The sequence below is a fragment of the Saccopteryx leptura genome, chromosome 5 (assembly GCF_036850995.1).
Source record: "Saccopteryx leptura isolate mSacLep1 chromosome 5, mSacLep1_pri_phased_curated, whole genome shotgun sequence".
NCBI classification, from domain to species: Eukaryota; Metazoa; Chordata; class Mammalia; order Chiroptera; family Emballonuridae; genus Saccopteryx; species Saccopteryx leptura.
In genome coordinates, this window is record NC_089507.1 from 140,599,802 (window position 1) to 140,621,112 (window position 21,311).

General features: G+C 47.2%; 1 protein-coding gene across 12 annotated transcripts in view; it reads right to left on the reverse strand.

Moving 5' to 3' along the window:
• KMT2C (lysine methyltransferase 2C) overlaps positions 1–21,311 on the reverse strand; it is a 228,757-nt gene that overhangs the window by 27,685 nt on the left and 179,761 nt on the right. For 11 of the 12 annotated variants that reach the window (XR_010751578.1, XM_066385396.1, XM_066385386.1 and 8 more), the window contains 11 exons: positions 20,573–20,705; positions 19,795–20,009; positions 18,808–18,881; positions 17,529–17,708; positions 15,291–17,129; positions 14,288–14,577; positions 9,851–11,664; positions 8,067–8,178; positions 4,216–4,294; positions 2,575–2,638; positions 467–699 (listed from right to left, as the gene is read on the reverse strand). Coding sequence is in view for 11 of the 12 variants with exons in the window: in XM_066385396.1 (XP_066241493.1) it covers positions 467–699; positions 2,575–2,638; positions 4,216–4,294; positions 8,067–8,178; positions 9,851–11,664; positions 14,288–14,577; positions 15,291–17,129; positions 17,529–17,708; positions 18,808–18,881; positions 19,795–20,009; positions 20,573–20,705 (5,033 nt within the window). In the remaining variant the exon portion in view is untranslated. The remainder of the gene's footprint in view (positions 1–466; positions 700–2,574; positions 2,639–4,215; positions 4,295–8,066; positions 8,179–9,850; positions 11,665–14,287; positions 14,578–15,290; positions 17,130–17,528; positions 17,709–18,807; positions 18,882–19,794; positions 20,010–20,572; positions 20,706–21,311) is intronic. The other variant, XM_066385387.1, reaches the window with a different exon arrangement.

Sequence of the window (21,311 nt, forward strand, 5' to 3'; positions counted from 1 at the left end):
CCCCAGAATGATCCCACTGCTCTATCAGAAACCTCACTTTACAAACCAGGGAACTAAAGGCGGTGGTCAAGGGAAGGTCAGCTCCAAGTGGACACATACTTCTTGGGCCCCCTTTCTGTTGCTGCTTGAACACAGGATTTCCTCGTGAGCTCTGTGCTCAGGACCCTAAGCAGTGGTGTCCCAGGCAGGGAGAGCACCTGTGTGTCCCCCTGACCCCCCTTGGCACCGAGGTTCATAGCAGACTGAAAACGGTTCCTTCTCGGTCAGAACAGCGGAGTCGCCTCTTCAGTGGCACGTATGAAGGTACGTGTCGTGTGACTATTTCTCGAGGGACAGTACTGGGCCGTCCCATCCTCAGTGAGCGAGAGGCCCATGGAGCTGGCCTTTGCCTCCATTGCAAACGCCCGCCAGTCCTCCACCCACCACGAGCCACCGCCCCCCTGGGGCGACAGGTCCCTGCTGTCACCTGCTCCAGCTGCTTCTGCACCATGCTCTGCTGCTCCGTGACATGCTTGAGCTGCTCTGCGTCCTCCTCTGGGAACTCGCGCCCAGCCTTCTTGGCGGTGCGCTGCTTGGCCGAGAGTGCCTTCTTGGACTTCCTGTGGACGCCGATTTGCTCCTCGAGGTACTTCTGCTGCATGTGGAGCAGCTGCTGAGTGTCCTGAAGCCACTCTTCGTACTGCTTCCTCTGCGAGTCGTCTGCCAGGAAAGCAACAGTTCAGCGCATATTAATTTCCTCCACAGTCCAACCACAGCCAAGCCATCCAGACTCATTGTGTGAGGAAATGCACTTTCAACCTGACCTTGTAGTAAACAGGCATTTTGAAAACGCAGTACTGAACATGAGACCACAATGTAACTTATAAGGTAGGTTTTTTAGAAAGGTATTTCTTTTGAGAGAACCAAAGAAGGCGGGTTTTCAGGACACGGGTTAACGTCATACTTATCAAGGCTATCTATAAATCCAATATTTAAAAACCAGAAGATGTTTACCTAACAGGTAAACACAGCTGACTGAACTAACAAATTCTTGAACCCGTATGTATGTGTGATGATGTCAAATTTACAGACTAAGAAGAGACAAAGTCGGATATAATCTATTAAGGCCCAGAGCATGGATTAGACACGTTTCCCATGCTAACTGTCCTTAGTTTATAAGGTTTTCCCTTGGTTCTGAATTGTGAAAATATGTCCTACCTGGAGGAAGAGATGGGGGCCACAGAATGTTTTAGAAAAGAACCAATCTGAAGTCTGTGTTTTTTAAAGGAAATGGGTAAGTTGAAAAAAAACAAAACAACCCACTGGTAACTTTTATGAATTTGTGTCATTTGTACTTGTATGAAAATAAGCAAAGTGTAGGCAGATAATGAACCAAGGACAACCTTTTCTATTTTTATGACTGTCATTAATATCTCCCCAAAACAGTGTTCTATCTTGTACCAACAGTCCTTCTTTATTCGTTAAGGGGCATTTTACTCCAATGGAAAAAACAAAAAAATAAAAAAGAGGTCAGCTCATGGTAGTGAAATTCAGAACGTTATCTTTTTGGCTCACTTTAAAAGTCAAAGAAATGCATAAATACCATCCCAAGAAGGACATCAGCTGGAAAATGATTACACCAATGGTCACAGAATATTGTCATACAGTTAAGAATGCAACCGGAGCCCACAGGCACAGTCAAGTCAGAAAAAGCCAGTTGGTCACACTGCAGTTTACTTGTTTGTCATGCGAATGCGCTCAGATTATGGGTAACAATTAACACAGGGGTCACTTTAAAGGGCCAGACCTTGGGTTTGTTCTTAAACCGAGAAGTCCGAATACATGGATGAACTTGACATCTAGTCTAAATTTGAAGGGCTTTTTACATTTTTTTTTCTTTTCTTTTTTTCCCCAAGAACAGGCTTTTTCACAGGTTTCAGAAGTTCTGCTTCTGGTAGAGTGAGACCTACCGCAAGGAAAGCCTTTCTGGTTTCTGGGACCAGGAGAGCAGAGGTAAGCAAAATGAAAAAATAATGGTGAAAAAAAAAAAGTTAGCTAAAACAGTCTGAAGATTTTAGAAAGGCTCAATTTGAGGAGAACTTTTAAACACTATCCGGAACCACCGCGGGACCCCTGGAGATAACTAGAGCAGAGACTCGTTGGCAACCTGTATCCTTGACCTGCACACCATGCTGCTAACCCAGCTAATTTCTAAGCCTGTTCCCTGTGGTGTTCCCACGGAAGTGTGCTTGTCACCGAGGCAGACAGTCATTTAGAGCAAGACGTCAAGTGCCCAATCAGTATAGATATAGCTACATATATAGTTTTAAAAAAAAGCAATTACAATATTGAAGAGAATGGGGAAGATGGTTTTTCTGTATTAAAATATTTATCTAGCTATAACTCTTCATGCACAGAAAAAAAAAGCAATAAAAAATACATGTCTTGAGGAACAGACACATATTCAAGGGTCTTAAAAAGATGAGGGTGCTTAAAACTTAAGGTAACACACCTACACTACGTTTCCGGAAGACCACAAGAACAGCACAAGCCAGCCATCCCCAGAGACAGGTAACTGATGAGGTGCATACTTACTGACAAAGCCTGGACCAAAATTTGGAGGATTAGGCCTAGAAAGCTGATGTGTTATACTGCCATCCTAAAATAAGTAAAATTTACAAAATAGGTTTATTACACATTTCAGTTTTAAAGGGATAAAAACAAACGAACAAACAAAAAATATAAAACACTTAAAAAAAAGAGAAAGAGACATGGAAGGGAAAAAAAACCTTTTAATTTCCTAAGACATCTTGAACACTCTTGTTTTAATAAAAGGTAGAATGAATTGAGTGGTGATGTCCTATTTTCTGAACATTTTAAACTCTCTCTGTGAACTGCTGTTATTTTCTAAATGTCAGTTGAAAAACAATTATGCGTGACATAAGAGATAATCCATGAGAAATACAGTATTAGGGCAGATCGTTAGCATGTAGTGAGATATCTAAAACTCTACTTTTTGATAAAATCTACCTCTGGGTTCTTCTGCTATTGAGTCATAAACAGGGTTCTGGGTCAACTAAATTCCACTACTTTACAGCATAAAGAAAAACTGATGCTTCTAATTACAAATAATACAGGTAGACATTAATTAAAAATTCTAGTCTTATTTTTTAAATTAAACATCTCATTTCTTCCAAGGTGACTGAATAAACTGCTTTTAATCTCACTAATTCCCTGGCAACAATCTGATACATTTAACTTGGGGGGGGGGGGAGAACATTTTTACTCCATTGTTACAAATTGTTAGACATGAGCTGCACACAAGGTCACAATTATAAGCCAATAGCAGCTAGAACGTACTACAATAACCTTTATACTGCAAAGCAGATGGGGTAATAATGGACAAACTGGAAATCGTGCAGGTTACAGAATTTGCCCAAACTTGCACAGGAAATTGAGTTTAAAAAAAAAGAAAAAGAAAAAAACCCAACTCAACTATGAAGCTTTTTTCATTGCCTGAGATGGTCAACCTTCTTTAAATAATAAAAAGAACATCATTATGAGCATAATCTAAAGCACAATGGGCCAGGCACAAAAAAAAAAGAAAGTCCACAAAACATGTAGAAAGTAGCTTTTTCTCTTTCTTTTTCTATGCAGATTCTTGAAAAAAAAAAAAACTCACTCAAAAGAAAACACCACATAAAATGAGCACTTTCACTTTCCATAACATTGCCTGATGCTAAATATTTAAATATTTACACTTAAAGCTGATTATTATGAATGGTGAATACTCAAAAAGACTAAATTATTCCAAGGGATAGATAGATCATATCTATATCTAAAGAGAATGATTATTATCAAAATATTCTCCTGTTTATAAACAGGTTTACCTTTAATTCACTTTCAGATAACAACTTAAATCCAAAATGCAGGGCATGAAAATGTCTTTGTGGAGTTAAAAATAAATTAAAGCAACACCAGAACTCCCAAGCACTTGGATTCTCTCCAAGTGACTTTCTACCCTTGAATAGTATATAGATTCCTCTTCAGAAATAACGGTCAATGGTTAACCCTAACGTGTCCTTCTCTTAAAAAATAATAAAAAACATCTTTTGTTTCCGCTGAGATGGTATCTAAGGCTCCTGTTAAATTTCTAGAAGTGGCCTCACTCCCCAGGAGAGGAGGGTCTGGCGGGAACAGGAGCGTGTGTGTTCTGGAGGGGACAGGTAACCATACCTGAGGAATGGCCTGTGGCAGGAGAGTCTGGCCTTCACTTGTCTGCGCCCCCGTCACTGACTGACCCATGAAGGGGAACCTGGGAACAGGAAGCAAGAGGTATCGGGATGAGCATTCAGAACTCAAGTTATTCTAAGCGATTAACAACGGTCTCTTCCAGGGAATGAAGAAGACGGGGACCACCTCTGGCCTTAGCACCATTTGCTAAAAGCCCTGTTTACTGTGTGCCAACCACTTAAGTCTTCTCTACCCTCCATGAGATGTGGATTCTCACCACTGGCTTTATTTACGTTGATAGGAGGGGTCAGAGCCTGACCAGGCAAGGGGCATAGTAGATAGAGCATTGGTCTAGGACAGTGGTCAGCAAACTCATTAGTCAACAGAGCCAAATACCAACAGTACAACAATTGAAAATTCATTTGACAGCCAAATTTTTTAAACTTAAACTATATAGGTAGGTACATTCCTTATCGAGGTAGCGCCTGCACGTGGTATTTTGTGGAAAAGCCACACTCAAGGGGCCAAAGAGCTGCATGTAGCTCACGAGCCGCAGTTTGCCGACCAGGGCTCTAAGACATTCAGGACCCAGGTTCGAAACCCCGAGGTCACCAGCTAGAGCACCCAGTCGCCAGCTTGAGAGCAGGATCATAGATGTGACCCCAAGGTTGCTGACTTGAGCAAGGGGTCACTTACTCTGCTGTAGCCCCCTGGTCAAGGCACATATGAGAAAGCAATCAATGAACTAAGGAGCCGCAACGAAAAATTGATGCTTCTCATCTCTCTACCTTCTTCTCTCTCTTTTGCTTAAAAAAAGGAGGAATCAGAGAGGTCAAGTCTCTTTCCCCACAAGGACAAATGGTATGCGATGAACTAACGAGACTAGTCTCTATTATATACTTCATTATACCTTGAAATAGTTAATTCAAGACTTTTGGACAAAAAAAAAAAAGCCTAGTGAATAAATAATTTTATAACATACATTCTAAAAAGAATTACTTCTTCCAATATTTTTTTAAAATGCCTTTTCCAAACTAAAAAAAAATAAAAATAATAAAAGTACTTGGGAATTTAGTTCTTTTGTATTCTAATGATGTATCTTTCTCAATTAAATAGCTTTGCACATTTTGGTACATCTCTCCATCTACTGTTAAAGCAAATAAAAAACTGGCCATTGACCAAGGAAAACATCTACACGGTTAAAAGTATTTAGCCAATCTATTTTTTTTTTTTTTAATTTTTCTGAAGCTAGAAACGGGGAGAGACAGTCAGACAGACTTCCGCATGTGCCCAACCAGGATCCACCCGGCACGCCCACCAGGGGGCGATGCTCTGCCCCTCCGGGGCGTCGCTCTATTGCGACCAGAGCCACTCTAGCGCCTGGGGCAGAGGCCAAGGAGCCATCCCCAGCGCCCGGGCCATCTTTGCTCCAATGGAGCCTCGGCTGCAGGAGGGGAAGAGAGAGACAGAGAGGAAGGAGAGGGGGAGGGGTGGAGAAGCAGATGGGTGCCTCTCCTGTGTGCCCTGGCTGGGAATCGAACCCGGGACTTCTGCACGCCAGGCCGACGCTCTAGCCAATCTGTTTTTTAAAGCATTTATTGATTGACTTTATAGAGGTGGTGTTGGGGGTGTGTGAAAAAGGAGAAGTAGTTGCTTCACTCTAGCTGTTCACTGATTGCCTGTCGTATGTGCCCTGACCAGACAAGCCCAGGGTTTTGAACTGGCGACTTTAGTGTTCCAGTTCAGCACTCTACCCACTGTACTACAACCCAGGCTCAGCCAGTATTTTGATTCATTTATCACCCCTGCCCTCATGACAGGGATGGAATGATCTCTTAATCCAAACACCACTCACAGTCAGCATACTGTACTACTTTAAGGGATGATCATATCGACCCCACTTTCTCAATGCACTCTGAGCAGCAAACACTGTACCTAACACATTGATAAATCATTTCCTTCTATTTTGTCTATTTGTCACCAATAGAACTCACAATACTTTTGTAACAAAAGCTGTTGTACATACCTAATATGGGTCATTTAAGTTCACTGTTACTATGAAATTATGGTAATTATTGCACCTACTGCTAAATGTGTGAAAGCATATACCATACTTTTTAAATTTAAGTAACTGTTTCAAATAGAATCGAGTTCCTCTGTAATAATGTTTTTGGTGTCGCACATAAACTATTCTAAGAAATTCAGAGGTTTCCCTGCCATGTCAAAAGGTTCACGACATCAAAAAGAATCCCCGTGAAAGAGAAATGGTGTTAACAAATGCTCTGCAACAGGGTAAATCCTTAGAAACCACTGTCTCTACTTCGATCTCAGTGGTGCTTTTTAACAATTCCCAAACTTCTCTCAACAAATGAAAAGAATTAAACCTTCACAGAGTCCTAATTTATCTGAAGTCTCCTGTTTATTAAATTCATGGAGATTTTGTATTCAACCCCATAATCACCTCTTTTGTGGAAAGTTTCTCAACAAGATAATGAGACTAAATGGAAGCTCCATCCCTGTCTACTGACAGAGATTATCAAACAGCAATATACATAAGAACCATTCACATGTGGTGCTGAAAACAGACAGATCAGCGCTATCTGTGAAAAAATGAGTCAGCAGGTCTGCATTGGAGTAAACAGATATGCATTTAAACACACAACACACCTCATATAATTCTGATGGTGGTCCATAATCAAAACTTAAGATGCTGCCCAGAGGTTAATCCCTTAGGCTACATAAATACTCGAATCCAGAAATTCATGCGGTCAAACAAGCTCTTAAAGAGTTTTTTTTGTTTTGTTTTGTTTTTAACAGAGACAGAGAGAGAGAGTCAGAGAGAGAGACAGGGACAGAAGGACAGGAATGGAAAGATGAGAAGCATCAATCATTAGTTTTTTGTTGTGCATTGCGACATCTTAGTTGTTCATTGACTGCTTTCTCATATGTGTCTTGACCCCATGCGGGCTTTCAGCAGACAGAGTAACCCTTTGCTCGAGCCAGTGACCTTGGGTCCAAGCTGGTGAGATTTTGCTCAAACCAGAGGAGCCCGCACTCAAGCTAGAGACTTCAGGGTCTCGAACCTGGGTCCTTGGCATTCCAGTCCAACGCTCTATCCACTGCGCCACCACCTGGTCAGGCCTTAGAGCAGGGGTCCCCAAACTTTTTACACAGGGGACCAGTTCACTGTCCCTCAGACCGTTGAAGGGCCAGACTATAAAGAAAACTATGAACAAATCCCTATGCACACTGCACAGATCTTATTTTAAAGTAAAAAAAACAAAACAGGAACAAATACAATATTTAAAATAAAGAACAAGTAAATTTAAATCAACCAACTGACAAGTATTTCAATGGGAACTATGCTCCTCTCACTGACCACCAATGAAAGAGGTGCCCCTTCCAGAAGTGCGGCGGGGGCCGGATAAATGGCCTCAGGGGGCCGCATGTGGCCCGTGGGCTGTAGTTTGGGGACCCCTGCCTTAGAGTCTTCTTTAATGCATAATTTCCAGATTTCTGCTAACAGTGAAAAGGTGTACGAATTCTTGAACTGTTAACTTTCAAATGTCATCTACGCCTAATGATGCTTTTTTCTGGTTCAAATTTAGTTTGGGGGCATTTACTTTAGAGCCTCACTCAGCTTACAAACCTTTCTAGATGTTCTATGATGTTTCCCATTAAACAGATGGAAATTAAACCCTTACAAGCAATCATACCAAGCCAATAACACAACCAATATAAATGCTGTCCATTCCCAGAATACTGGCTTTTGAGTTACACTAACATCCTTCGTCGCTACTCGTGATGACTTCGTGTACTTCCTGATACAAAGGGAGAAGGAGGATTCCCCCTACCTGTTTATGACCATCGGTGGCATGCCCATGTTGTTCTGTGCCATTACTTTATTTATGCCCTTCAGGGCCACCATTTTGGCTTTCATGATAGGATCTGTGATTGCATCAAAATCTGAAGAAAGAAATATATTGTAAAGTTACTCATTTCACAGCACGTGGCTCAAGTTACACTTAGAGGTAACATAATCATCACAAACATTATGTAATTTTATAGATTCTCATTCCTTATTATTTGGTTATCACTGTTAATACGCTTCTAGGCCCTAGCCTGATGGCTTGGTGGTGTCAGCCCAGCGGCGTATGGATGTCCTGGGTTCAATTCCCAGCCAGGGCACACAGGAAAAGAGACCATCTGCTTTTCTGCCCCTCCCCATCACTTTTCTCTCTCTCTCTCTCTCTCTCTCTCTTCCGTCCCTCCTATAGTCATGGCTCAACTGGAGCAAGTTGTCCCCAGGTACTGAGAATGGCTCCATGGCCTTTGCCTCAGGCACTAAGAAGAACTTGGTTGCTGAGCAATGGAGCAGCACCCCAGATGAGCAGAGCATTGCCCCCTAGTGGGTTTGCCAGGTGGATCCTGGTTGGGGTGCATGCAGGAATCTGTATCTGCCTCCTCTCCTCTCACTGAAGTAAAAAACAAACAACAAGAACAAAAATGCTTCTAGACTAGGTAAGGAATTACAAGACATCGAGAACCTTAGCCTGAACCTCACCATATCTCCCATAATAGTGAAAACAAGAAACTTGTCAGGTCAAAGGGAAATGACAGCGATAATAAAAGCAAGGAGTTTCCTCTTCATCCAAACTGTCAAGTGCTAATCAAACTGCGTTTCTAGTAATGTCAGCATCATGAGAATTGGCAGTTATTTCCAAGACTAAGGAATGCCACTAAATTAGTGATCACCGTTTGCAGGGAAAATGCATCAACTTCTTTTTTTTTTTTTTTTTTTTTTTTAATTTTTTTATTCATTTTAGAGAGGAGAGAGGGAGAGAGACAAAGAGAGAGAGAGAGAGAGAGAGAGAGGAGAGAGACAGAGAGAGAGAAGGGGGGGAGGAGCTGGAAGCATCAACTCCCATGTGTGCCTTGACCAGGCAAGCCCAGGGTTTCGAACCAGCGACCTCAGCATTTCCAGGTCGATGCTTTATCCACTGTGCCACCACAGGTCAGGCCATACTTCTTGAGGACAGTCTTACAGTAAGTCTACTGAGAAAAGACCTCTCTGCACATAAGTGAAAGAGAAATGAGCTGCTGATACAATGGAATTGGTACTGCATGCAGCACAGAACGTCGACTTTACTGTTCAGAAGAAAGCAGTCCTAAGACGTATGTCCTCTGATGGCTGATTCTTTCTTAGAAACCCTCGGGAAATGTTACTGCATTGCTGTCTTGCAGAGGTACCCAAATTAGTAAACCATCAGAAACTAAAGAGCTTGATCTTACAAAAAACTGCCAAGTATTTATCATCCGCAAATGGAAGTTATCTCTGTTGTCATCTCTTTCAAGTCAATGCCTCTGAGAACCATTATGGTGATAACAGAGAAAAGGAACTAAAGAGAAAACAGCTCGTCTATTAGACAACAGAATCAGGAACAGCCAACTGAGCTATTGGAACCTGTTGATTTACCCAGGAGGAATCTACACAATGTAAAGACTTTCACTTAGAAGCCGAAGGGGGAATGCACACAGGACTCTAAACCCGAAATCCAGCACGCGCTCCCTGCCCAGACAACACCCTGCTACTGGCCCTGCTACCGCTGTGATGGCTATGTGAGGCGGCAGCTCCTACCGATGTTGGGGAAGAAGGGCTCGGACCGCTGCCGGATCATGGCCTGCATCTGCCTCTGCTGCTGCTGCTCCTGCCGTTCCTGATCCAAAAGGTCCTGCAGGAGCAGGGGTTGTTCCTCCAGGAGCAGGGGGCGCTCTCTGCTCTGCTGGGCCAGCGCAGGGGGCACCGCAGGCGGCTGGGGCCCGGGCATGCCACCGGCACCTTCGTTTGAGCCAGACTGGCTGGGGACAGGCATGGTTTGAGTTGCAGGCTTTCCTGTCCCGAAACCATGATTTGCCGCTGATGGACCCTGCAGGAGTCCTGGATTTACCTGCACACCCTGAGGGAAAGTGTGGTTGATCCTAGAAACTACCGTCATGTTTGAGCTCATGGCATTGTCCAAAACGTGACTTGGCGGTGTCGTTAGAGGCGGCAGACCTGACACGTGGCTGGGTGGGGAGGCCGGCAACACCGGCGGGGACCCCGGTGGCCTCCCATCTGCGCTGTCTGGCTTTTCAATGGCCAGAAGACTGGAGAGGACGGGGTTTGACCCCGGGATGCCACAGGAGCCAAGGGCACCGTCAGCAGGCAGCTGAGCAGATCCGAGGGCCATGCCGGTGCCGGCCGCTTCCTGAGGAGCCCGTGTGTCAGGCAGGGCTGCATCACAGGATGAGGGCGTGGCCCTGTCCCCGTCTTCCCTGGCCACGTGGCCCGCCTTCTGCGCGCAAGGCGTGTTGGCGTCGTCTCTGCCCTCGCCCTCACACTTGGGCTCACTTTCAGCATTTGGGGACAGCACTTCGGTTTTGATCTCGCTGGGACCAGTGGGCTTTTTCCATGGAGAATGCTGATCGGAAGGAACTGCGGCTTTTTCTTCTGGCTCCTTTTCTGTGGGTTCCGCAGAGACACCCGGGGTTTCTAACTTGTCATCAATGGAGACGTGCAGGTCTAGCTCCTCGTTGAACATGCCCTTCTTGTCCCCGAGGTCCAGTTCTGGATCTGTGTACGCAATGATATCAAACTCTCCTGACCTCAAAAGGTCATCCAGGTTGGGGTCGTTAGCTTCCAAATTACCCAGAGTGTCCAGTTCATCTCCCTTGCCGTCCTCGGTGTCTAGATTTAAGTTTTCAAGATCCTCATCATCTAAGTCTTTGACCTCAACCCCCTCCAGGTCTTTAACATCTAGCTCTTTGACAGAAGGGTCATCGGAATCAAGTTTTTCCTCAAGGCCGTTGGAAGACTGAGCAGCTACCTGTAAATGATCCGGTGTCATTTCAACTGATGCCGATGCGGACAAGGGGGCCTCTGAAAACTCACCCCCTAAAGGGTGGCTCAGGGTCCTCAGTACCACAGGGGAGGAGTGCACAGGGTGACCCTGCTCCGGCTGAGATAGCGGCACCTGCTCCAAATTTGGATGCACAGGGAGCTGACTGAGCAGACCTTGAGAAGGTCGTCGCATGGGGTCTGTGTGTCTGGGGCCCAGAAACTCGGACCGGGGCAGGAAGTTCCCATGTCTCAGAGGAGAAGGCGCCTCCAGGGCATTCCCAGGAGGAGCACTGAAGTGTAGCCGGGGCCGCCCATCAGGGGCCCGGTGCCTCAGCTCAATGAAGGCCTGGCCCAGGATGTGATGCTGCTGGGCCGGCAGGCCCTGCGGCGGGAAGGGCTGAGGGAGTCCCACCGGGGTGTTCATTTGGGAGCTAGGCAGCGGCTGTGGCGCGTCCACCGACATCGATCTCCTCAGTTGCAGAGGTACTCCAGGTCCCTGGATGTGTTGTGGAGGCACAAGGAAGCGTTCCTGACCGGACAGGGTGCCCTGACTTCCTCCTGGAAATCCAAATCTACAAAGAAAAAAAGAAAAAAAGCAAGCACACAGTATTAAGTGCCACGTTACATTGTTACATTTGGGGTAAGGAAATATATCAGATTAAACCCAGATACAAATGTTGCCAAATACACTGGCTTACTGGCCCTGCTTAGCAAGCATTCGAAAAAGTATCCAAATGCAAGTAAAACATTTCCTAAGTATCCACAAGGAACAAAGTATCAGAGCTCTGAAGACCTATGCTCAAGAGACAAGGTACAGGAACACAAAGGAACAGCCACCAAGCAGGGGTGGAATCGACTGTTCAGAAATAAGTGTGATCCTCCTGGAGCACAAGTCCATTTCTTTTCTTCCCCATTTAGAGAGGCTCCGAGGAGGAAGCTGATGTGGGGAAGACTGCCCCCACTGCTTGAAGACAGGAGGTGGTTAAGACAAAGCCAAACAGGCCTCGCTGGGGAAGACTCAGCCAATGAATGCATTACAAGATTACTTGCGTTACTTAGACCAGTGGTCCCCAACCTTTTTTGGGCCACGGACTGGTTTAATGTCAGAAAATATTTTCACGGACCGGCCTTTAGGGTGGGACGGATAAATGTATCACGTGACCGAGACAAACATCAAGAATCTTAGACGGCTGTAATAGAGGGAATCTGGTCATTTTAAAAAAATAAAACATTGTTCAGACTTAAATATAAATAAAACGGAAATAATGTAAGTTATTTATTTTTTCTCTGCGGACCGGTACCAAATGGACCATGGACTGGTACCGGTCCACGGCCCGGGAGTTGGGGACCACAGACTTAGACCATCCCTCCTGGGGAAAACTAAAGACAATTTACAAGTAAACAGAAAACAGAACAGGCATATGTTTAAAACTAAAATGGAATAAAAAAGAAAAACAAGGCTAACGCTATAATAACATGGAGGTCGGTGTTAGACTAAAAAAACTGTGTGATAAAAGGAAAAACGTATCTTAAAAAGGCAAGTTCTGGGCCCTGGCTGGTTGGCTCAGTGGTAGAGCGTCGGCCTGGCGTGCAGGAGTCCCGGGTTCGATTCCTGGCCAGGGCACACAGGAGAAGCGCCCATTTGCTTCTCCACCCCTCCCCCTCTCCCTCCTCTCTCTCTCTCTCTTCCCCTCCCGCAGCCAAGGCTCCACTGGAGCAAAGTTTGCCCAGGCGCTGAGGATGGCTCTGTGGCCTCTGCCTCAGGCACTAGAGTGGCTCTGGTCGCAACAGAGTGACACCCGGATGGGCAGAGCATCACCCCCTGGTGGGCGTGCCGGGTGGATCCCGGTTGGGCGCATGCGGGAGTCTGTCTGACTGCTTCCCCGTTTCTGGCTTTGAAAAAATACAAAAAAATAAAAATAAAAAATAAAAAAAATAAAAAGGCAAGTTCCGGAGGACAATCTGACTTTGGGTGATGGGTATGCAACATAATTGAATGACAAGATAACCTGGACATGTTTTCTTTGAATATATGTACCCTGATTTATTGGTGTCACCCCATTAAAATTAATAAAAATTTATTAATTAAAAAAAAAAAGGCAAGTTCCTCAGTACACCTGGGGCGTGTTTGGCTTTAGCCTTCCCATCAATCACTTCTGAACAAAGAAACAAAGAAACAAACAAAAAATACAACCAACTAACTTTACCACCCTATCTCATCATGGAAAATTCATGAAGGACAATATCCTTCCAAGGGAGGAGAAATCTCCAGTCACAACGTAAAGTAAAATTAAACATGGGGGAAATAACACTGGTCGTAACTCAAAGGGATCAAGGAGGAAAAAGCAGTTATGACTACATAAATTACGGGCGACCCTCGTTTTTCTAATCCAGTGGTAGTCAACCTGGTACCTACCGCCCACTAGTGGGCGTTCCAGCTTTCATGGTGGGCGGTAGTGGAGCAACCAAAATATAAATAAAAAGATAGATTTAACTATAGTAAGTTGTTTTATAAAGATTTATTCTGCCGGCCCTGGCCGGTTGGCTCGGTGGTGGAGTGTCGGCCTGGCGTGCAGAGGTCCCGGGTTCGATTCCCGGCCAGGGCACACAGGAGAGGCACCCATCTGCTTCTCCACCCCTCCCCCTCTCCTTCCTCTCTGTCTCTCTCTTCCCCTCCCGCAGCCGAGGCTCCATTGGAGCAGAGATGGCCTGGGCACTGGGGATGGCTCCTTGGCCTCTGCCCTAGGCACTGGGGTGGCTCTGGTCGCAGCAGAGCGACGCCCCGGAGGGGCAGAGCATCGCCCCCTGGTGGGAGTGCCGGGTGGATGCCGGTCGGGCGCATGCGGGAGTCTGTCTGACTGTCTCTCCCCGTTTCTAGCTTCAGAAAAATACAAAAAAAAAAAAAAAAAAAAGATTTATTCTGCCAAACTTAGTGAAAATCCGACATAAGTACTTGGTAAGTAATTATTATTATATGATTTAACTTCCTGTAACTCTGCTTTATAAGTTTTATAAAGTAAAGTTACTTCCCTACTTTATAAATCACCATTACTGTGGAACTGGTAGGCGGTAAGAAAATTTTACTACGAACAGAGATACAAAAGTGGGCGGTAGGTGTATGAAGGTTGACTACCTCTGGTCTAATCCCTTCGTCCAAAGGCAACTTCTCACAGGGCACAAAACAAAACACGTTACCTGAATCCATGTCTCATGCCCATACCAGCAACGTCAGGAGTGTAAGGTCCACGGGGGTCTTTGGGGAAGAGAGAGTATCTGGGTCCCAGTGGAGGGCCAGCAGGGGATCTGAGGGTCCCGGGGTAGGGGGGCGGTGGCCTGCTGAAAGCCTGGCTGGCGTTCTCAGGCTGCCAGTGTGGCAGGGGTGCAGGGCGCGGCATGGCAGCTGTGTCCAGGGGTGCCTTCTCCTGCCGGCCAGCCATCTTTTTCTGCTGCTGCTGCTGCAGGATGATCTCCCGTAACTTCTGCCGCTGAAGGAGACGAGACTCACTGTGGTTTCTGACAATGCACAGCTTTAGAATGCGTAATGCTCCCCGGATGGGACTACAGTCATGTTTAAACTAGCGTCACATGTTCCTGATCGATTTGCTCAGTGGATAGAGCATCGGCCCGGGTGTGCGGACGTCCCGGGTTTGATTCCCAGGTCAGGGCACACAGGAGAAGCGACCATCTGCTTCTCTTTCCGACCATCTCCCCTTTCTCTCTCTCTCTTCCCTTCCCGCAGCCATGGCTCAGGTGATTTGAGCAATGGCCCCAGATAGCAGTTCCCAGGTGGATCCCAACCAGGGTGCATGCAGGAGCCTGTCTCTCTGTCTCCCCTCCTCTCACTTAAAGGAGAAAAAAAATAGCTTCATGTTTAAAGTTTGATAGAACACCAGTTACACATAGCTGCTCTACAGGCTATAAAACGTAAGTTGACTACTTGGGGCCTTTCTGTTGCCTGACAAGGTTCACAAAATTGACAGCTTTTGTCAATAAGAATTCACCTAAAAAGTGATAAACACTGAAAGTAGATATAGAATAAATTCACCTGGGTTAATTCCACCCCTCCCCTTTACCTTGTTTGACAAATTCTACTGAAGACACATTGAACACCTGTGTAGATCAGCCCATCAGTCTGATGAGATGAGTAGCGCTCCTAAATAATGCACTTAAACCCTCTGAGAACCTACAATGTGTTTACCTGTCTCAATTTCTCCGTGTCCGCCTGAGACATGTTGACGGTGTTCTGCGTGTCGGTCCCTCCCGAGGTCGGTACTGGCCCGGGAGGCTGGGAGATGCTGGGAAACGGCTGGCCTTGCGAGGTCATGGAGGTGTTCGTGGGAGCACTGAAGTTCCCCTCAGACCCAGGCCGGGGCTGGTCAGCAGCGTCAGGCACAGCCTGACTGGTCACGAAGGCATCAGCCTGAGGCCGTGGGGTCATGGGGGGCTGATCGTAAGGATCACGAGCAGAAGACGGGGAGACACGGCTGAACGTGTCCACAAGGCCGGGTCCAGGCGGCCTTGGGGTTTGGGAACGGACATCAGGGAGTCTCGCCACGGGGCCGGGTAGAGGTGGGCCCCGGTTCTGAGCCATTTGCAGGAATGGGTCCTGGCTCGGCAGGAGGGCAGGTCTCGCCGCCGAGGACCGAGAGAATCCCTCGGAGATCCTAGGCCTCAGCGTTGCTGGCGGTGGGGGGTAGAACACAGAAGCTCCAGGTCTCGGAGTCCCAAGGGGGTGGGCGTATGGGTCAGGGTGTCTCTGGTTTGCAGCAGACGGCAGGAACAGGTCGGTCTGTGCCAGTGGCCGGGGGGTTGGAGGCTGCTGACTATAGGGGTCCATCATGGGGGGCCGAGGTGTGCCGGGGGGCTGGGCATAGGGGTCCAGATGAGAGTGAGGCGGCCCTGATGGCTGGGCGTACGGGTCCTGAGTGGCGGGCCTTGGTGCAGTCCCAGGCTGTGGAAAGGCCCTTGAGGGGTAGGCAAACGGCTCGCTCAGGGCTGGGTGCGGGGTGCGGGGCGGCTGGCTGTATGGATCACCTGATGGGTTGTGAGAGAAACTGTCTGCCGGTCTCGGGGTCAGCACCGGCCGCTCGTAAGGGTCCACAGACAGCCGCCTCGGGGCTGGCGGCACTGACCCATAAGGGTCCTGGGAGGACGGGGGTGGCTGCATCGGGGTCTTAAAAGGTCCGGGACCACTGTCAAGAGGTGCAGGTGCCAGCAAGGGTCGTGCGTACGGGTCAGGGATCCGTGGTCTCTGAAACACGTCTGTCCTCGGAGATGGCTTCAGGAAGTGATCATTGGTTCCAGCTGCTAGGGGGCCCCCCTTCGCGGTCTGCTCCAGAACCACGGTTGCCCGGGGAAGGCCCAGAGGTTTAGGAAATGGTTCTGCCACGACAGGCCTTGGCGTGTCCGGAGGTTTTGCGTAGGGGTCGCCGCACACGGAGGAGGAGCAGCATGGGTCCCCTACTGGGGAGGGCCTCCGAGCTGTGCCCTCACTCAGCGGCGCAGGACAAGGCCCCGGCCCTGGTGGCAGGGACGCACAGCCCTCCGCCGTTCTCCTGGGGAAGCTGTGGGCCACAGGCGCTGGCCTCGGGGTGCCCACCATCTTCGCATACGGGTCCATGGGGGACGGCGGGCGGGAGTTCGAGGACCCAGGCGAGAACACCTGTGGGGAGGGCGTCTGGGATGGCGGAGGCTGCGCCAGGCCCTCTTGGAGGGGGACCCGGGATTGGGCTTGTGGCGGCGGCGCCTGCGGCTTGACAAATACGTTGTCCGCAGATGCAGATGTCTGTGCGCTGGGGAGTGGCTTTGTAAACAGGTCCTTGTGGATGGCCGGCTGCGCGGGAGACGTGCTGCCGTTGCCGTTGCCGGGCTGGGGGGTCAGGGGGCTTTGCATCCCGCTGCTCGATGTGTCTGAGCCCGAGGGCACTGGCAGAGGCTGCGCGAGGAGCTGCTGCTGCTGCTGCTGCTCGCTCTTCACCTGCTCCAGTTTCTGAGTGGCTTCAATCTTCGCCTGCTGCTTGCTCTTCTGCCGCATTTGCTGTGGAATTGAGGGGGGGTGAGCAATCACACAGCTGAGGTGGAATGGAACCGCCCTGCCCTCAAAACCTGCCCGTTCTGATTTCTGCTGAGAGGTCATCGGCACCAGATGGCGCCCCGACTTGGAACTGGAGCCTCCCACAGCACGCCAGATCGGCCCTACCCGCCGGCGCCAGGGGCGGTGCCTTCCCTGCACCCCCAACGAACCGCCCAAAGCAACTCACTCAACCTACGTCTGACAGAGGGAGGAACATCTCTGGTTCTTCAACCGAACTGTGACGCACATTCTGTTAAGAAGAACTAGATGTATTCTGAGATTATGCCGTCAACAGACAGCCTCTTCTCGGGCAAAGCACAGTGCCCTTTGAAAACGGCAGGCCGGGAGCGAAAAGCCACGCACCTGTCTGAATTTCCACTCCTGCTCGTGTTCTGACTCTCGCTGCTTCAGGGGGTCCTTGAAGAGCTCAGCGTCTAGCCGGGCACCGGGCTCAACGCTGTCCTGCTGCTGCCTCTTGAGGGAGTCATTCGACATCTGCACTTTGTTGATGCGCAACGCAGCCCTGTTGTCTCGGGCTTTTTGCTTTGAAAATAAAAGGGGGGTGGGTGGGTAAGAAAAGGATCTCCCAATAGAAGTTAACAAGTTAAAACAAAATAAAAGTACACTGGTCCTATAAAAGCAAGGACACGTCACTTTAAGTAGTGGAACCCTAACCCTTCAGAACGTCCACCTCGGTGCTGCAGGAGGAGGCCCGGGCAGCGCGCTGTGTCTCCCTTCTGGGAGGTGTGTCACCCCCTCTGTCTGAACCTGGCTGGAGAACCCATGTGCCATCCAGTCTTTTCTTTTCCAATTTTCTTAACAGACTCTGAAGGCGGTGGAAGAATTCACATCTCACCCAATTTAGGGAAAAAGAAAAATATCAAATCCATCCTCCAAATCTAAAATTTGAAGCCTGACATTAACAATAATAAATCATCTCAACCTGTCATTACCCGTTATGATCAAGGTAACACAAAACAAAGCGCTACCAACACATCAGAAGTAATTCTTGCCCTGCCCAAAAAATGTACCATATATGCACGCTGAAGATCAAAGTTGGAAAGTTAACTGAGGATATTTTTCAAAACAATAAAGTCAACGTGATAGGCTTCAGAGCAAAAGCAAGGGCCTGTGTCCAGCTGACAATTTCCACTGGGCTCTTTGGGAAATAACAACTTGTCACTTAACGGCTCCTGGCGACATGCAAGTTGCAACAGGTCCTTAAAAGGTTAGACATGTCTCTCAAGCTACATGACTATTTACTACTGAACCTAATATTTAAAAAGCAAAGCTTATTGTGGAAGAAACAGGACACGCGCTCAAGCAGCCTAAAAAGTCAGCCTCTTTTCAAGAGATAAAACCATTTTTAAGTGAAAGGAGTTCAATGTGCCCCTCAATAACTGAGCTCAGTCTTCCACATCCTGGGCCAAATAACTGCCTTATAAAAAATGTCACACTTTGTATGAAGTTTTTAGAAAGAGTTAGGAAATCATTATAAAAACAGAGCTGTTTAGTAGTCACACACGCACGAACGTATGTTTTCCGCCGCTGAGTATCTTTTTATTAGCCCAAGACGATAAGAACAGGCTCAAGCATCGTGTTCAGAGCTAGAACTGAGGACGCGCAGGAGATGCGTACGTACCACATAAGGCGCTCTCTCCTGGGAGCTAGCTTTCCTCCACAGCTTTGCGATCTGCTTTACGCGCGTGGTCCAGTCTGCAAGGGAAGACACAGTGGACATTCTTACAACCAATCCTGGAAGGACACGTCACAGTAGAAAGGCTGATGAACTACTGATCGTCCAACGTTTTACAGCCAGATGTTCATATGTGAATAGCCCCACGTTAAGTTCTTTGTACCATACAAAGTTCATGGCACAGAGCAGATGAAAACAAAAATATTTTCTGAATAAAGTGATCAAGTGTTGCCTTATTAACAATCTCGTGTATCGAGTTGGACATTCCTACACCAAAGGGGCTCGGCAGCCAAGATCAATTAAGTCAAATAAAAGAAATCTCCCCAAACATGGGAGATAACTGTTAGAACCAAAGCTAAAAGTATTGTAAAATATCTGTCAATCTGTCTATAATCAAGAGAAGGCTATCCAACTGACCAAAAGGAAGTAATTAAGCATTATTATAAGCAGGCAATTTATGAGCTTTGTGTACAACAAAGACATGGAGAAGTCATGATTTCTAGCTATCTCTACAAAATTCAGTGTTGGGACAGTATATAAAATGAAATCTGGGTGAGGTGAACAGTTAAGTATTTAATGCAGAAACAATTTATTCCACACTAAAAGAAAGAAAGAAGAGAGAAAGGGCAGAAGGAGGGAAGGAAGGATGGAAGGAAGGAAGGGAGAGAAGAAGGAAGGATGGGAGGAAGGCAGGAAGGCATTATGGGAGGAAGGAAGGAAGGCATTATGGGAGGAAGGAAGGGCGAGAAGAAGGAAAGGAGAGAGGGAAGGAGGGAGGAAGGGAACATTCACATGGCGCACAGTTACACCAGGTGAAAACCACTGATGACACCTGGGCTCTCTGCTAGAGTAACAAGAACACAGACGAAACCAAACCCGTCCGCCACGTGGCACACTGCTAATGGAGGCAGAAGTCCTGCACCCAGGACTCACCAGGGAACTCCTCCTTCAGGCTGGGGAAGTTAATGTTGGTGTAGAGAACGGGCGCGACCGTAGCCATCTCCCCCAGGGCCTCCTCCTTCTCCCACTTGAGTGTGCTTCTCTGGGCATTGGACATCGTGTCACTCTCCCCTTCCGCTGGGGGAGCTGCTGTCGTCCAGGGGCTGTTAGGGTCACTGGCCATCGGATTAAATGCTGGGTTTTTATCCCTGCCAGATAACATACATTACTCCACAGACGTAGCTTTCTAGTACAATTCCATCAATTCCTATTACTACAAAATAGCTACAAGGCTTGCTGATTTTTTGGTAAAGGTCACAATCAACGGACCGGACTGTACACAGTAGCAGAGTAACATGTACACCAGCATTGTGCACAGTAACAGAGTAACTTTTTTTTTTTTTTTTTTACAGAGACAGAGTCAGAGAGAGGGATAGACAGGGACGGAGAGATGAGAAGCATCAATCATCAGTTTTTCGTTGTGACACCTTAGTTGTTCATTGATTGCTTTCTCATATGTGCCTTGACCGCGGGCCTTCGGCAGACCGAGTAACCCCTTGCTCAAGCCAGCGACCTTGGGTCCAAGCTGGTGAGCTTTTGCTCAAACCAGATGAGCCTGCACTCAAGCTGGTGACCTTGGGGTCTCGAACCTGGGTCCTTGGCATCTCAGTCCAATGCTCTATCTACTGCGCCACCGCCTAGTCAGGCAACAGAGTAACATTTATATAACAGAAGTCACTTAGGTTTCCCTAGGAAGTCAGGGTTCCAGTACCTGGCGTCGGTGTAGGGCAGCTGTGCTAAGGCAGAGAAAGCTCCCAGCCCACTTCCAGGAGGCAAGGCGTTATGTGGGAGATGTGGAGTGGGTCCAATAAGGCCATTCATGAGTGGCATCCGGGAAAAAACATCTTAAAAGAAGAATAATTAATTCAGTTTGCATATTGTTCATAAACAGTAAAAGAAACAAAAAGGAGGCAACTGAAGTTATTTGTAAATATAAACTGGTAATGCTATTTAAGATTTTTTTCCCCCAATATTATCCTATAAAACACTGCTTAAAGTGTGACTGGTCATACGTTTCTGAAATCTGGTCTCTAAAAATTCCATTTACATTTTTTCATAATATACAGGACTTGAAATAGCACGTGTCTTGGTGTCTGACTGCCCTGGGCTTGCTCTTAATTCTGCTACTTGTCAAATGCAGAAGCAACTCCACTTTCTGTGAAATAAAGGATTTTTGGATGTGACTGACGTAATGTGCAACCGTCCTCGGCACCGTGCAATGACTGTTCAGGACGCATCCATGCTACGGAAAGCATAGATCTGGCATGTTTTTATCAAATACTTTCTTTTCTTTGTTCAAAGTTTGCAAACAGACAATCTTCTGTGTTAGTCCCATTCCTGTTAATAAAAAACAACAACAACCCCATTTATGATTCTCAAGTTGGCACTTTCTCTGAAACAGTGTGGACTAACCAGCAGGGGACCATCTGCCACGATCAGTTAGACCGGGG